At 42.9% G+C, this 17,703-nt stretch overlaps 1 protein-coding gene across 9 annotated transcripts in view; it reads right to left on the bottom strand.

The window, feature by feature from the left end:
• Positions 1-11,367, bottom strand: part of ZC3H14 (zinc finger CCCH-type containing 14) — a 61,416-nt gene extending 50,049 nt beyond the window's left edge. For all 9 annotated transcript variants that reach the window (XR_010323208.1, XM_064292839.1, XM_064292840.1 and 6 more), the window contains exons 1-2: positions 11,240-11,367; positions 10,732-10,774 (exon numbers count right to left, since the gene is read on the bottom strand). Coding sequence is in view for 8 of the 9 variants with exons in the window: in XM_064292839.1 (XP_064148909.1) it covers positions 10,732-10,774; positions 11,240-11,275 (79 nt within the window). In the remaining variant the exon portion in view is untranslated. The remainder of the gene's footprint in view (positions 1-10,731; positions 10,775-11,239) is intronic.
• Positions 11,368-17,703: the final 6,336 nt, after the last annotated feature.

The following is a 17,703-nucleotide window of genomic DNA, read 5'->3' as shown; positions in this document are numbered from 1 at the left end:
GAATCTGTTGTGATATGTTGCTTTAATTGAAAAACATGAAGAAAATCTGGTCTCAAGCACATGTGTATTTGGAAAAGAGAGGAGTATTGTACAGCCTGTTCAGGTAATGGAGATACTCTTCTGTGATACTACACTAAAGCTTGACCACTGGTAGTTTCATAGAAGTTAGCTGCAATGTGGAAGCTAAAACTTCACCAAGGACCTTTTTTTAACGTTACACGAAAACCCACTGATCCACCTGCACCTTTAATAGGTTTTCCACTCGTTAAACAAGCTATACAATCTGTGGACATGTTGATATGTTTCATTATACAATAAAAAAAAAGAATCACGTTCCTCAATATCACCACTGATTTCAACATGAAGGTTTTTAAACATGGAGGCAGACACAAATTTTAAAAAATTCTAATTTTCATTTGAAAGCTCAACTTTTGTCATTGGCAATAAAGACTATCAGTTCTTTCCTTTGCTCACTTTCAAGAAACTCTCTACCAAACACCTAAGCGTACATACATAACCACAGTTTTTCAGTCCTTCTTAGGAATTAAAAATTATAGTACATGTTTTAATCAAAAAGATTTTACATAAGAATCCTGATCAAAAGGGAGAAAACTCAGAACACAATTCCAAATTCTCATGGAATCCAGACTTTCTGGAGTCTTTGAGGCTGGATGAACTTCCAAAACTATTGCCCTGACATATTCTTTAAACCTTAAACCATAAATATCTCTTGAAATCTTCTTTAAACCAAACAAAAGCTTAGCTTAATTAGTTAAGACTGTCTGCCTTGAGCTTTGTGCTCCGTTAAGAACTATATGGTATCAAATCTACAACATCAACTCCAAAGATTAGACAAGAAATTCAGGGAGCACTGAGTTTATGTCAATGGGGGAGGGACAAGTCAGAAAATGAGGGTGAGAATGGTTACACAACCTGAACAACGTAATCAATTAAGAGGAGGAACAGAGGGAAACCCAAATCTGCAAACAAAGTACAGGAAATGGGCCAGGGCGAAGAAACAAAGCCATTCCCTAGAACGGGGCAAACTTCTTTAAAGTTGTCTTTCAGAAGCAGCTGAAGAAAACCAGCCCCAGGGACATAAACAGAACATCCACCTGTGACCACTGTGTGGCCTTCCACCAGGGGCAGTGAGGGACTGCAGCAGCAGCCACAAAATTGAACTCGGGGAGCAAGAGACTGAGCAGGCATGACGCCCCCTAATAAGTCCTGCTATGAATCCGAGGCCTCTGGGACAGGAGCCATCTTAGAAAGCTGCTGCGTGCACACCCGTAGTTAACATATCCCCACCTATGCCTACGAATAAACAGGAATCTTTTCCTGCCCCAAAACTTTTAAAAACCCAGTCATGTCTTTTGTTCTGTGAGACAGGGGTAAACATAGCTGAGGCCCTCCTCATCTCCGCTTGCAATCCTCTTCAATAAAGCTTTGGTCATGTGGCAAACTCTTCGTGCCTTGCCTGCTTATTCTTCACCAGTAAGACGCAAGAACCTTATTCAATTCCGGCAACAATCTGGTGAGCCAGGAGGCACAGGGAATCCTTTGTGTCTCGTTCTCCGGCCCATGGCAGCCTGGGGAAAACTGCCTGACCCCAGCAGACAAACGAAGCACCTGCCAAGACTGATTTCTTCTCGCCCCAGGTAAGGACTTCTCCCCCTTACTCCTCACAACCCAACCTTAGTTTTATTTTTGTCCCAAGCAAACTTTGTTTTTCTGTTTTTCCTTGGAAACGTGAAACGCGATAACAAGGACTCATAGAAATCCAAGTGGTGGATAAGGGTCAGGCTACCCGGGAGTCCCGCATGGATGGGTGTCTCATACCGTGGAGGCCGGAGTCACTAGTGAAAGGTGAAGGATCCCCAGTGTGATGGGTTTCCAAGCCTAGGGACCCAGAGATGCCTTCTTAAACCTCAGGGGCTAGGGGGCGCCACACCAGAATTACTACTGAAAGGTCAACGGAGGGTCCCCAATGCAACCGGTTTTTCTGACCCTAGGGACCAAAGCATGCCTTCCCCGGAGGGTCCCCAATGCAACAGGTCTTCTGACCCTAGGGACCAAGGGACGCCTTCTTTTTGACCCCAGGGAGTAGGGAATTTCTGGTCTGCTGGAAGTGCACTCTTTGATGGGAACTGCAGCCTGACCCTTTTCCTCTTTCCTTTCCTCTCAAGCTGACCTTTTGCCCAGCCACTTGTTTCAGGCGTCATTTTTGCATGTCTGGATATTGTCTGTCTCTAGATGGCTCACCGTTTCCGGTGAATGGATGTAGACATCTCTGTTTAGATTGAGAGATTGAAGCCCCTCTGTTTGGTACAGGAGATAAGAAGTATCTGGAAGACCAAAGTGGAGATTCAGATATTCCTAGTAATGTGTTAGATCTTACTAAGATCATCCTTGTTCCCCCTTTTCCTTTCTGACTTGTCTAGTCCGAGTGCTTTCTGTTCGTTTGTCTCATGTACGGCCAGAGCTGTCTGGCAGGTTGAGACTGCAAGATTACCTTGGTCACCTCTGTCTGCATCTTATCTGTAGTTTGTGTGTGTTGCATAGAAATTAATTAGTGAAAGGAAATTCAGATTAAATTAGAACATGCTTATAAAGACTCCTGAGAATTTATGGATTGGGCTGTTTACGGAGCAATTGGTCATCTTTTGCTCTAGATGGTTTAAAGAAAAAAGATAATTTTGTCTTAAAAGAAAAGCAGCAGTTCCAGAACAGCAAAAGAGAAATTATCTTTTGTCTTTCAAAATGTCTAGGTGCACTTAAAACATATGCAAATGAACTGGGATGAATCCCTCCAGCCCCCAGTCTCCCTAGCCAAGAATTGGTAAGATTCATTTACAAAATCGCTAAAGAGCTTTGGTATTTACTGGGTAAAGAGCCTTTCAAAACGCCTCCATCAACTTAAACATATGTAAATGAGTCAGAATGGGCTAATCCTGTCTTCAAAAAAAAAAAAATCCTGTCTTCTAACCCAGTGTTAAAAGGGCAAGATCAGGCCTCCTCAGCCCCCAGCCCTCCACTGCCAAGGTCAAACAGAAATCACAATGAGCATGCCTGAAATGGCCTGGAAAAATGTTTCCAACAGTACCCAGAGACTTAAGATTATATTCATATAAGTGAATTAGTCAGCTGAACAGAGACTTTGTGATTTCCAAAGTGAGTTGATAAAAATTAGATTGGAAAAATATGAGAAATAGTAAACGTCAAATGAAAACTGGAAATATTTAAAGAAACTTTATTTCAATTAGTTATGTTTTATCGTATACACCCTTAAAATAATTTCTAAGACCTTTTAGGTAACTTATTGACGTTAAAATGAGTTAACAGATAGTCATCATAATTTAAGCTTATATGCTTTTTGCTTTTTAAACCACAAGAGAAAGGATACATACATGTGTATATCTGGGTCAACTAATGAGTTCATTTTTTGCCACTTAAAGGGGTGTAGTATAAAAGGTATGCAACAAAGAATGTTTACGTTTATTTAAAAAAAAAAATTTACTTGATAATGGTCAAAAACTTTACCTGTCTCACTAACAGTTCAATTTATGAGACTGTTAAGAGCTTTGACGTTGAATAACACATAAAACAAAGAATTAGGTTTCTCGCTGTTAAAATTTTCTTTGATTACCGAGTTAAAGAGTTAATCTCTTCTTTATGTAATGTGCTTCAAAGACAAAGGTTCAGTCTGTCATTAGAGTAAGATTCCTGGGTCAGAGATCAGGCCACATGGCTTTAGGAAGAAAAAACCAAGGTTTTTAAGATCTTTGGTTAAATAACTGAAGTACTGTTTCTTGGCAACTTATGATAAACTTCTGACAAGTCTGAAAGCCATAAAAAATTTTTTATGAAGACAGAGTGCTAAAAAGGTTTATTTAACATGTTATAAATTACATAGAACGTGTTGTTAAAATCATGAGAAGCGCCTGATTCTTTCTCTTTGGGTTAAAATTTATATTTTCTTTTGTGTTCTTGCCTAATATTAGACAGCAAACACATATCATTATTTATTGCTAACTTGGTTGCAAATTTCACATTTACTTTTCAAATCCAACACCATTAAAGCCAATGGCTTGATTAAAGAATTCACATCCTTTACCTATGAAGTTATTTTTATTACTATTCAGGTACTTAGAGACTTGATAATCTTGGTACGTTCCTGGCATATCCTGACTGTACAGTGTTGTGTCTCGGGATTATTTTGTGTTACATCTGAAGTTCTTTAAAAATATGGTTAATGGCTATTATTAGAAATATTTTTATCTTAAGTTTTTTTTTTTTTCTTAACTGATTTTATTTGGTCTTTGCATTGTGCTTGTAATTAACTTCCATCAGGTCTTTCACCATTAAGAATTATGTTTATAAATTAATCATGACCATATCAAGTTTTGTCAACTACAGGTAAGTTTTTACTTTGCTGATTTTCTGAAAACGTTTGACCAGAACATCTCAACAAAAAGGATGGGCTGTATTAGACTTAAGAAAGAGACTGTGACTAGACTCAATTAAAATTTCCAGTTCTGTTATGCAGATGCTAGTGGGTTCAGACTGCGGTTGATCCAGTATCACATGGAACAGAAAGAAATTAACTACATAAGACTGAGTAAACAAAATGATACTATGGGTTTTATGTGGGAATATTGCTGATGTTTTTGAAGTCTTCCTGTAAATAAAAAATGCTTTAAGGTTCTACTTTCTGGAGATAAGAAATCATATTCCTCTTTTCTCCTAAATTATCTAACTAGTAAGTTTAGACACTGTAACTCTTAAATTAGAAGTTCCTGTTCACAAACTTAAAGTTATAAATATCATAACCAGAAAAGTGTCTGAAATCTGAACTATGATTTTACAAATTAGAATATCATTAGATTTCCTAGCAGTTCTCTAAAGGAACAGTTTGTGCCTTAACAGATGAACGTTGCTGTGTGTGTATTAATACGCAATCTTAGGTTTGGCAGAATGTAGCTGCTGCTGAGGTACACACACGAAAAGCAGTTACTGATGCTGCTTACGAGTGAACAAACACCTCATGAGATTTGTTGCCTTGGTTCAAAGGCCTGAGGGTCATGGTTTCATTGGTTATTTCATACAACTGGCCTAATATTAGTGTTTCTATTCTACCTCCTGATTTGCTGTATGGTGCCTGAGATCTTAAAAACCAGACAGTGCCCAATTTATTGAATATTTTTGATCAAAAGATTCTATAAAAAGATCATGATCCAAAAGAAGAACCATAAAAGAGTTATTCTCTTAAAATCCAGATTTCTGGCTTTCTTAGAGGTTGAGACAACCCACACAGGCCACTGCCTTTGGGTGTCCTTCTGAACCTCAAACTTTGAGGGGAAAAAAAACTGATTCCTGAAAGCCACTTTGAGTCAAACAATAATCCAGATAAACTAACAAGACCATTTTACTCTGAGCTTCACACTTTGTTTTGAAGAATTCAGTCTGTTTTGAAAAACTGACTCCAAAGTTCAATAGAGTTATGTTTACAGTAAATCAGAAATTGGTTTAATCAGCCTTAAAGACAATGTTGTATAAAATACCTAACGTTTGTAATCAAACTCCTACCCTCTTGCTTATGCAGAAAATTATGTATCTTAAAGAAATCAAGCTCTCAGAGGAGATCAACCTCATGGCTCAGACTCAATTTTGTCTTAGATTCCACTTCTGCTTCTGAGTAAGTGACCCATGACTGTTAATAAGTAAACCAAGGAGGGGCAGCTTGCCCTCAGACAGAACACTTAGTTTTGAACAGATTAACTGAAGATCTCCAACAGGAGAAGCCCATCCTGTATTATCTTGCTAATCATGAATTCTCTAATGAAAACTTGGTTGTCACATATAAGTTTTTCTTTATTTTGTTTCCCCTAGACAAACTTGATGTGTTCCTTCTACATATGTTTTTTATGTGATATATCCACCCACACTAGTTTAGACGATCCCTTTTCAAATGGTAGCGAATTTACTTGGACAATTTCTTGTTTAGATTGATAAATGCACAGACAGTACATTTTGAGAACTTCAGGATTATCTTTAAACATTCATGGTAAATATTAGAAAGATAACGTTAAATTCATTACCCACTGTAAAACAAGAGTCAAAAAGAAGCCCACTGGACCAACACTCAGGGTATGGATGGTAACGAAAATTCCTACTTATGATAAATTTCTTAAAGATCACTATGGGGCTAGGGGCACAACCTGGGTTCAAGTGCCATTTTCAGTCTCAGACTTAAGCCAGTGCAAAGAAAAGTTAAAGAGTGTGTCAAAAGACCCTGAGAGGTTTAAGGACGAGTTCATGAAACTCAGCTTGAACATAATTTGACCTGGGCAGATGTGATGGCCATTTTAACTCACGATTGTAGCACAGATGAGAAGACTAAGACCCTGGCTAAGGCTAGAGAACAGGCAGATGATGCTAACCGCCCACAACCAACACATGTTATTTTCAGACCGAGAGAAGAAGCAGTCCCCGATGCAGGGTCGAATTGGCGTTACAATGGGGATGGTAAGGAAAGAGCCATTTAGTTACAGGTGTCGTAGGTGCGATACAGAAGTATGTAGCCAAGCCTGTTAATTATGATACGGTGGAAGAAATTACCCAGACAGCAGAGGAGAACCCAGCAGTCTTCCTCATCAAGCTGATTGAGGCTTTTAGAAAATATACTAACACTGACACTGAGGGAAAAAAAAAAAATTTTTTTTTTTTTTTTTTGACCCTGAGAGCCTGGAATAAAAGACTTTGCTAGCTATATACTTTATTACCCAGTCTGCAGCAGATATTAGAAGGAAACTGCAAAATATAGAGGCAGGACCCAAGCTCCATTCTCACGACTGGTTGAGGAAGCCTTTAAGGTATTTAACAACACGGACCTGGCAGCGGAGGATAAAAAGAAGAAAAAGGCCTGACTGTTGGCAGTAGCACTTCAGGGCCCACCTCGAGGTAACCCTACAGAATCCTGAAGACCAAGACCTCCACAAGAATTTCCTCATTGGCTGGTGAGTAGGGACCCTGACCACTATGGGTACTGCAAAAAGAGAGAGGCCATGAGAAGGCAGAGTGCCCTGAGCGTCCAAAAACATGGCACCCAGTTGACCTCCCCTGGAGGCCAGTCCAGGCAGGCTCACATCACCTAATGTCCCTCTCAGAGGAAGAGGAAGAGCTGCCCTGTTGACAAGGCCCAGAGGTCCACTCCGCTCCCTGCCAGAAGACCATCACTCTTTCCCCAGCAGAGCTTTTGGGTTACTCTCAACATGGGAGGTAAGCAGATTGAATTTTCCTAGACGCAGAAGCTACCTTCTCTGTTTTAACCCAAAATCCTGGCCCACTCTCCAGTCGTGACTGTACAGTCATTGGGGTTGACGGAAAACCTAAAGTAAGGAACTTTACTTTACCCCTTTTCTGTGAGGAGGGCCAGAGAATGTAAAGAAAAAAACAGTATGAGACTGAAAAACAAAAGAAGGGGAGGCCAAGATACATGGTGGGCAGTACGAGAAGCACTCCCCTCTATTACTTGGTTTCTACCCTTTTTGGGCCCTCCTTCTAGAAACCCCAGAGTTAAACTTACAGGTGTGCCAAACTTTGAACCCTGCCACCGTTTTACCACGCCTCGGAGTATCTGAGCCTATTCAGTGAGGAATCTCAAGGCCAATTTGGCCGCTAAAGCTGCTGCAAAGATGGCATAGACATCACAATTAATGGCCCTCATTCCTTAAAAAGGCAAAAGGAAAGAAAGGGTTTTTTTTATGATGCGACAAGATAGATTAAGTATGAAAGAGTATCATATGTGCCTGAGTATTTATTATGGGCAATAGTAAAAACCTTTCATGATGCTACAAACCATGGCAGAGACACCCTCTTGAGACTACTACCTAAATGTGTAAAACAAAGAGAGCTACACAAAGTAGTTAAACAAATTACCAACAGTTGTGAGATCTGTCTGAGGAACAGCCCACAAAGCCACCCTATACCCCCACCTCTGGCTAGACCCGTCCAACACTGGGGTACGTAGCCAGGGGAGGACTGGCAAATGGACTTCACTGTTATGCCATCCAAGCAAGGAATAAAATACCTGTTGGTGTTTGTAGATACGTTCACTGGATGGGTAGAAGCCTTTCCCACTGGAACTGAAAAGGCTTTAAAAGTGGAAAAGAAATAATTCCCCGATTTGGACTACCAAGGTCACTACAACCTGACAAGGGCCCAGCATTCACAGACACACAGCCTGGCATCCTTAGTCCTGAGGAAAAGAAGAAAAGATGAATCGAACTCTAAAAAGGACATCGGCAAAGCTGTGCCAAAAAAACTCAGGAACCGTGGATTATGTTAGTACCACAGCCCTCATGAGAATTAGGGCTTCCACTACAGGGGATTTAAAACTCAGTCCATATGAAATGCTATATGTAGAGTCCTCAGAAAATATAGTAATAACGTGCCCCCCACCCCACCGGGACTGTGGTACATTTGCACCTAGAACCAAGCCCACACTCTTCTTGCTCTATCTTGCCTTGCACCCTGCATTATGTCCACTCCTACCCAGGGCACCAGTGGAGTCTTGCACCAGACAAGGCGGGTACCATTGGTACTCCTAGCCACAAGAGTTACCACCATAGTGTCTGGAACCTTGACCAGGACAACAGTATACAATGCAGCCACAGCCACTCATGTTCAGCCCCTGCCTGTTTAAGCTTTTGATAAAGTTCATATCTGCCACGTTACAACAACTTCAAGCCAAGCTCCTGGTCATGCAAGGCTACCAAGTGATTCCCCAACAAGAGGGTCCCAAGAGTGTGCACTAATTTAAATCAGGCAGCAAGAGACAATGCCCCAGTCCAGCATGAAGAAGTCATACAAGCAAAGATCTCCATCCACATTCCCATAAAGATTTATGGGTTTAAAGTCTCCGGCGGCTGGGGGGGTGGGGTGCAAGACAGGGAACAGAGGAGCCCCCAGATCTCCAAGCAAAGTACAGGAAACAGACCACTGCGAAGAAACGAAGCCAGTCCCCAGAACAATGGGGCAGGGTATCAGAAAATAGCCTGCAAACTTCTTTAAAGTTGTCTTTCAGAAGCAGCTGAAGAAAACCAGCCCCAAGGACATACTCAGAACATCCACCTGTGACCGCTGTGTGACTTTCCACGCCGTGTGACTTTCCACCAGGGCAGTGAGGGGCTGCAGCAGCAGCCAGGAAATCAAACTCAGGGAGTGAGAGACTGCTCAGGTGGACACCCCATAATAAGTCCTGCTATGAATCCCAGAGGCCTCCTGGACAGGAGCCATCTTAGAAAGCTGCTGTGCATACACCGTAATTAACGTATCCCCGCCTATGCCTGTGAATAAACATGAATCTTTTCCCACCCAAGAACTTTTAAAAACCCAGGCAAGTCTTTTGTTCTGTGAGACATGGGTTAGTGTATGTAGCTTAAGCCCTACCCGTCCCCGCTTGCAAGCCTCTCCAATAAAGCTTTACTCATGTGGAAAACTCTTCGTGCCTTACCTGCTCATTCTTGACCAGTGAGAAGCAAGAACTCGATTCAATTCCCACAACAAATGGTTGCATAACCCGAAAAATGTAATCAATGACACTGAACTGTACATGTAGAAATCGCTGAATTGGTTACATTCTGCTGTGCATATTCTCAACAAATAAATTTTAAAAAATGACATTCCATTCAAATGCGACTAGTTTAGTTCTCCACTCAAACAATCACACAGAACTTTTTTCATAAGAAAGCATACTTTAGTGCTTCCGGAGTACTTCGTATTTACTCACTAAATATTAAAGAGGTGTACTCAAAGGCCAGGGTTTAAAAAACATTGCTACTGCTTACTTAATGACATTCTTAAGTGAAATTGGTTCTTTCTGTTTTAACTGCAAGTGCAGGGAGATGAATAATACGATTTCCAGTAAGAGTTTGGTGTCACTATCTTGATGCAAGCTAAGACACCAACAATTTTACCCACCATTGCTTGTGCACAGTCCAAGTATCAATATAGTGAAAACGACGAGTACCTTCTTAATATTACAATGAAAATAGCTTTGATCTCAGACACCCTTGGGGTCTCCCACACTTTAATAATTGCCCTTATAAGTGGTAGTTATTATTTTTATAGGCTGAACCGGCTTTGGAGCCAAATACACCCAGTCTTGCTTAAGTAGGTATGCAGTCTGTTTCCTCGCTTGTATAATTGTGTATGTTATCACGTACCTTCCAATGTTCTCCTGGCGATTACCACATTAATGAATATACATCGGTTAAGCACAGTAACTGGCCCAGAGTAAACACTCAAATTATAAACCACAAAAGAATGAGAGAGAGGAAACGTCACTGTCTCAAGGTGAGAGAGAAAAGGGCAGGAAGAAAATAAAGTGATCTGAAAATAAAACTCGCTGAACGATTAGAGGCAAAAGCCAGAAAGCCTCCACCATTCATATACAAAATAATAGTTCTGAAAACAAGACAAGGAAATGAAACTAGGAAAAATAAAATAAAACCGGAGAAACATTGAAGAAAACATGATAGAACCTTAACAGAGGTAGCCAAACAATTTCCAAACGCCCGATTAGGAAGCGGTGTGAAAAAAATAAGATCTGAAAAGACACTAGGGCTTTCTCCAAAAACACCATGGGAAAAACGCATTCCCTAAAATTCACTTGGCTGCAAACTCTAAATTATATTTGGCTAACAGCGACTAGAACAACAAAAAACTTACCAACGTAAGCTCCTAATTCTTGCAATTTCCCTTTAATGGCACTCTAAGGGGAGGAAAAAACGTGCAGATGAGAAAGGTGAGTCTTACAAATCAAGACCGATTCTGCAGCGCAGGCACAACTTCGACGGCGCGCACAGCTCCTGCTGCCCCTCGGCGGCAGGGAGGCGCCTCGGCCCCCCTCCCGCCCCGCCGCGCTCCCCTCCCGCCGCAGACCCGGAGCGGCTCTCACCGGCTGGCACGCGTCCTTCCGTTTCCCGAGGGCTCCTTCTCCGCCCGCACCCGGCCGCGCAGTCCGAGGCCGCGGCTGCGCCCAGGCCCGAGGTGGCCTGGGCGAGGAGGCGCCGCTCCCCGGCCCGCGGCCCGACGGGAGCGCCCGGCGCGGCCAGGCCGCGACGGCCAGGCCGGGCCCACCGCCCCCGTTACTCCTGACAACCGCGCGCCCGCCTGCCCTCCGCGGCCCAGCCCGGGGCCCGCTTCCCTCCCCCGGCCGGCGCCGGCCGGCGCTCACCCGGATCTTGCGGCTGATCTCGGTGCCGATCTCCATGGCTCCGCGGCGGGCGGCAGGCTCGGCACCGACGGCGCTTCGCTACCGAGAGCCCGGTGCCGGCTCCACTCCGCAGACCCGCCGCTGCAGCCGCCGCCGCCGCTCCGCCCCCGGCCGCGCGCACTGCGTGCCCCGCCCCCGCCGGCCCGGCGCACGGGAGCGAGCAAGGGGCGAGCGCGGCTGCGCATGCGCATGCGCACGCCTCGGCCCACGAAGCCTGAGCTCCTGCGCCCTCTGCTGGCGGCAGAGAGGATAGAGGGCCCCTCTGAGACTCGGGAGGGTCATTCCATGTTCAGCTTTTCTGGCCTGCACGTATCCATCTTACTCTCTTTTAGAAATTTAGAGTGAATTAAATGTGCAGCGGAAAGATCCGGCGCTTTGATGTGAGATCTCAGTTCGAATCCATCCTCCACTAGCTATTAATGTGATATTGACCCAGATATTTAACCTGTCTCTTAGACGTTGCATTATATTTACACTTGGAGGGAAAAATGGAATATCCAGCAAACAGAACGGATCTTTGACTCTACACATGGCCTGGTTTTCCTACATCTGGTTCTCCCCTCTTATCCCAAGCCCATCAGTGGCCTTTCCCCAAGATCTAGTCCTCATTTTCCTTCTCCAATCTCTCTGAACCTCTTTTGGAGGACCGTTTTATTCTCAGGACTTCACCTGTCACCTCAATGCTGATGAAGACCAAATTTCCCTTCAGACTCAAATTCTCACCACAATTCCACTCTCAAACTCCGGCCGACTACAGGCATTGGCTGGTATTTTCTCCGAAATCAAAACTGAAGTCATCATCTTCCTTTTCCCGGCTCAGACTGGTTGCTACTCTTGACCCACCTATTTCTATCAATTGCAGCTTAATTCTCTCCATCCCTATTCGCAAAACCTGGGAACCAGAGTAGCCACAGAGAGAGGTTTCCCTTCTCCCCCATATCAACTGATTCCTGAGAGTAAATCTGTGTAAATTGTACTCTCAAGAATACAATTTACACAAATGTAGCAGCTTAAAGCAATATTCATTTACTATCTCACGGTTTCTGTGGATCAGGAGTTCAGGCACAGCTTAGCTGGATTGATCTTCTGCTCAGGGTCTCACAAGGCTGCAATCAAGGAGGGCAGGCTGTGTTCTCAACTGGAGGTGAAGAAAAATCAGCTTCCAAGCTCATTCAGGTTGTTGAAAGAATTTATTTCCTTGTGAGGCTGCCCTTGGGCTTGCCCTCGGTGCCTTGTCAGGTGGTCTTCTCCAACATTGCTGCTCACTTAATCAAGCCAACAAAGAGTCTATCAGCTCAGGGAGGGCCTAGTCCTCGTTTTAAGGGCATTCACCTGATTAAATCGGGCCCACACAGGGCCTGACTCGAAATCAATTGATTTAAGAACTTAACTACACCTGGAAAACCTGTTCACCTTTGGAAGAAAGTCAAAGATCCCATCCACATTCACTGGAAAGGGATTACACAGATTGTGAACAACAGGAGCAGGAATCACGGGAGCCTCCTAGGATCTGTCTGACCCATAGTCCCTTCATAATCTCACATAATTCTTTCTTCTGAATTCCTCTAACACTACGTGGAAACTACTAGTATAACAATATGTTCAGTAATGCTAATCGTGTGAGTGTGGGTTTCCTTCCTGCCAAAATTAGAAACTTCCTATGGGTCTTTGTATTTCTCCAAAATTTCTTTCAGGATGCTAGACACATACTAAGCACTCATTAAATATTTGGAGAATAAATAAAATTAAAGACCTCCGTTACGAAAGCATCCCTCATGGATCAATTCAATGATCGTGTTCTCATTCAGCATCGATGAAGGCAGCAGAGCAGAGTGACTGGGAACAAGAACAAGGAGGCGGGAGTCAGACAGCCTGGGTTTGAATCCCAGCTCTGCCACTACCTCTAAGTCCTTAGGCAAGTTGCTTAGCCCCTCTGTGCCTCAGTTTCCACATCTGTGACATGAATATGTGTTACGGATTGAATTGAGTCCCCCAAAAATGAACGTCATCTTGGCTAAGCTGTGATTCCCAGTATTGCGTGGTTGTCCATCATTTTGTGATCTAATGTGATTATCCTATGTGTTGTAAATCCTAACCTCTATGATGTTAATGGAACCATGGTAGCACAATGGTTAAGAGTTTGGCTGATAACCAAAAGTTCAGCAGCTCAAATCCACCAGCTGCTCCTTGGAAACTCAATGGGGCAGTTCTATTCTCTCCTATAGGATGTCTATGAGTCAGAATTGACTGGATGGCAACTGGTTTGGTTTTTTTTTTTTTTGGTTTGTGATATTAATGAGGCAGGATTAGAGGCAGTTATGTTAATTAGGCAGGACACAATCTACAGGATTAGGTTGTATCTTGGGTCAATCTCTTTTGAGGTATAAAAGAGAGAAGTAAGCAGAGAAGGAAGGGACAGCATTACCACCAAGCAAGAAAAACCAAGAGTGGAGAGAGTCTTTTGGACTGGGGTCCTTGTGCTGAGAAGCTCCTAGACCCAGGGGAAGATTCATGAAAAGAACCTTCCTCCAGAGCTGACAGAGAGAGAAAAACTTCCTCCTAGAGCTAGCGCGCTGAATTTGGACTTCTAGCCTCCTGAGCAGTGAGAGAATAAATTTCTGTTTGTTAAAGTCATCCACTTGGGGTATTTTTGTTATTGCAGCACTAGATAACTAAGACAGTGTGATCGTTAAGGTTGTGTGTCAATGGTTGGGCCATGATTCTCAGTGGTTTGGCAGTTATGATGTAGTTTGGCCGTCATATGATGATGTAATCACCTTTATGATGAGATCCAATATAATGTGATTACCTCCATGGTGAGATCGGCTTTGAGTAGCCAATTAGTTAAAAAGGAGTTTCGGGGGACGTGGCCTGCATCCAATATAGATGGACTTTCTGGCAAGGCTCACAGCCTTTTGCTCACTCTGGATCCTGAAGCTGGATCCTGTTCAACTGCCCTCTGGTTCTTGGGACTTAAGCTAGCAGTTTACCTGCCGATCTTGGGATTTGTCAGCAAATGCAGTCTGTGAGCCAGCAGTCTGTTGTCTGACCTGTCAATCCTGGAATTTTCCAGCCCCTGCAGCTACATGATTTAGGAGAAATCTCCAGCCTGACCCAGGGACTTGAAACTTTCCAGGCTCTACAAATGTGTGAGCCATTTCCTTAATATAAATCTCTCTCTCTCTCTCTCTCTTTCTCTCTCTCTATATATGTTGACACTTCACTGGCTTTGCTTCTGTAGAGAACCCAGCCTACAACAGATAGTATGACATTAGTTTCATCTTCGTAGGGTTATTATGAGGATTAAATAAGTTAATGTTTATGAAGCATTTCAAACTGCATCTGCCTTGTAGCAGCACTATGTTTGTTGATTAAAAATTAAACACCTACACTGAGCCAGATACTTTGCTGGGAGCCAGAAGCACACAGTTGAGCAAGAACAAGTCCCTGCTTTCAAGACCCTCACAATCCAATGGCTAAAGACAGATAAATTTTTTCTATTTCTTTACCCACCATTTCAGAATTAAGAATAAGAACATATTTTCCCGTTACTGGATACAAAATTCTCAGTCAATATTTAGAGAATATTGAAAGTGTATTTTTGTGGATAAAAAAGATTATTTTCATTAAAACGTATTCAAGAATGGAGAAAGTTTTCTTAAAATATATTCAAGATAGGTTTAACCTTTAGGGCAATATTTTGGATTGAATTGTGTCCCCAAGAAGATGCTGAAGACCTAACCCCTGTGCCTGTGTTTGGGAGCGGGATTTTTCTTTTGTTCTGTTAATGAGATCATAACTGAGTAGGATGGATTCTAAATCTAATTCCTTGTAAGTGGTATCTTGTAAGGAGAGTACAGACACAGAGAGACACACACAGGGGAAAAAGAGATGTCATGTGAAGATCTCTCTATAAGGCAAGGAACGCCAAGGAACGCCTGGGGCTATGGACAAGGAAGGATCCTCCTCTACAGTAGATGCTCTGATCTGGATGCCCAGACTCTCAAACTGTGAGACAATAAATGTCTATTCTTTACAGCCATGCATTTGCAGTACTGTATTTCTGTTATGGCAGCACTAGTTAACTAAGACGACCAGTTTGATACTTTGGAAAAAGAGACTCAGAGGCTGCTTAAGAACTTGTACATTTAGATCTCCCAAGCACTGTGTCCAGATCACAGAGGGAGCATGACCGCTAAGTTGAGTTTGAGTTGACCCCTAATCATGGTGACCCCACACACAACAGAATGAACTGATCAGTGCAGGTCAACTGATCCACAGGATTTGTGATCCACAGAATTTTTGGGGGGTGATTTTTCAGGAGTAGGGCATCAGGTCTTTTTTCCTAGCCTATCTTAGTCTGGACGCTCCGGTGAAATCTATTCAGCATCATAGAAACATGCAAGCCTCCACAGACAGACAGGTTGTCACTGCGCATGAGGGGCTGTGACGCTTAAGGTTGTGTGTCTACTTGGCTGGGCCATGTTCTTCAGGGGTTTGGCAGTTATGATATAGTTTGGCAGATGTATACTGATGTGCTCACCTCCATGATGAGATCTGATAGACTGTGGTCACCTGCATGATGAGATCTGCTGTGAGTAGCCAAGCAGTTGAAAGAGAGTTTCCGTAGGGATGTGGCCTGCATCCAACACCAGGTGGACTTTCTGGCAAGGCTCTTGGGCTTTTGTTCACACTGGATCGTGCAACTGGCTCCTGTTCGTCTGACTTTCATTTCTTGGACTTGACCTAGCAGCTTACCTTCCATCTTGCCTGCTGATCTTGGGATTCATTACTCTTCTCAGCTTGTGAGCCAGAGTCCTGCTATCTGACTCGCTGATCTTGGGCTAGCCAGCCGCTGTGGGTAAGTGAATCAGGAGAAGCCTCCAGCCTGACCCATGTTCCAGCCTCTGTAACTGTGAGAGTCATTTTCTTAATATAAATGTCTCTCTATGTATATTTGTATGCTATGTTGGTTTTGCTTCTCTAGAGAACCCAGCCTGAGACAGGGGCATTGGCTTGGGATCAAACCCAGGTCTCCTGCAAGAAGGGTGAGAATTTTACCGCTGAACCACCAATGCCCCGTGCCTGTAAGCTTCACAAACCATAATACGTCAGCTGAAGGTGATCACAATAATGCCCTGAGAGAAACCATTAAAGGGACGAGGGATATTCAACTTGAAAAGACTAAGCTAGGTGGACATTTAGTCTTTTGGAAGGAATATACGGAGTCACTGTACCAAAAAAAATTGGTTGACATTCAGTCATTTCGAGAGGTAGCATATGATCAAGAACTGGTGATACTGAAGGAGGAAGTACAAGCTTCACTGATGACATTGGTGAAAAACAAGGCTCCGGGGATTGACAGAATACTGACTGAGATGTTTCAACAAACAGTTGCAGTGCTGGAAGTGTTTACTCATTTATGCCAAGAAATTTAGAAGACAGCTACCTGGCCAACCAACTGGAAGAGATCCATATTTATGCCTATTCCAAAGAGAGGTGATCCAACTGAATGCGGTAATTATTGAACAATATCATTAATATCACGCCCAAGTAAAATTTTGCTGAAGATCATTCCAAAGTGGTTGCGGCTGTACATTGACAGGGAACTGCCAGAAATTCAAGGTAGACTCAGAAAAGGATGTGGAATGAGGGCTATTATTGCTGATGTCGAATGGATCCTGGCTGAAAGCAGAGAATACCATAAAGATGTTTACCTGTGTGTTTTATTGAGTATGCAAAGTCGTTCAGCTGTGTGGACCATAGCAAATTATGGGTAACATTGCAAAGAATGGGGATTCTGGAACACTTTATTGTGCTCATGAGGAACCTGAACATAGATCAAGAGGAAGTCATTTGAACAGAACAGGGGGATAATGTGTAGTTTAAAGTCAGGAAAGTGTGTGTCAGGGTTGTATCCTTTCACCATATTTATTCAATCTATATGCTAGGCAAATAGTCCAAGAAGCTGGACTATATGAAGATGAACAGGGCATCTGGATTGGAGGAAGATTCATTAACAACCTACGTTATGCAGGTGACACAACCTTGCTTGCTGAAAGTGAAGAGGACTTGAAGTACTTACTGATGAAGGTTAAAGACTATAGCCTTCAGTATGGATTACACCTCGACATGAAGAAAACAAAAATCCTCATGACTGGACCAATAAGCAACATCATGATAATGGAGAAAAGACTGAAATCATCCAGGATTTCATTTCACTTGGATCCGCTATCAACACCCAAGGAAACAGCAGTCAAGAAATCAAATGATGCATTGCATTAGGCAAATCTGCTGCAAAAGACCTCTTTAAAGTGGTAAAAAGCAAAGATGTTACTTTAAGGACTAAGGTGCGCCTGACCCAAGCCATGGTGTTTTCAATCACTTCATATGCATGCAAAAGCTGGACAATGAATAAGGAAGAC

This window comes from Loxodonta africana, chromosome 10, assembly GCF_030014295.1.
Source record: "Loxodonta africana isolate mLoxAfr1 chromosome 10, mLoxAfr1.hap2, whole genome shotgun sequence".
Lineage (NCBI taxonomy): Eukaryota > Metazoa > Chordata > Mammalia > Proboscidea > Elephantidae > Loxodonta > Loxodonta africana.
This window is presented reverse-complemented; position numbering and strand designations above follow the sequence as displayed.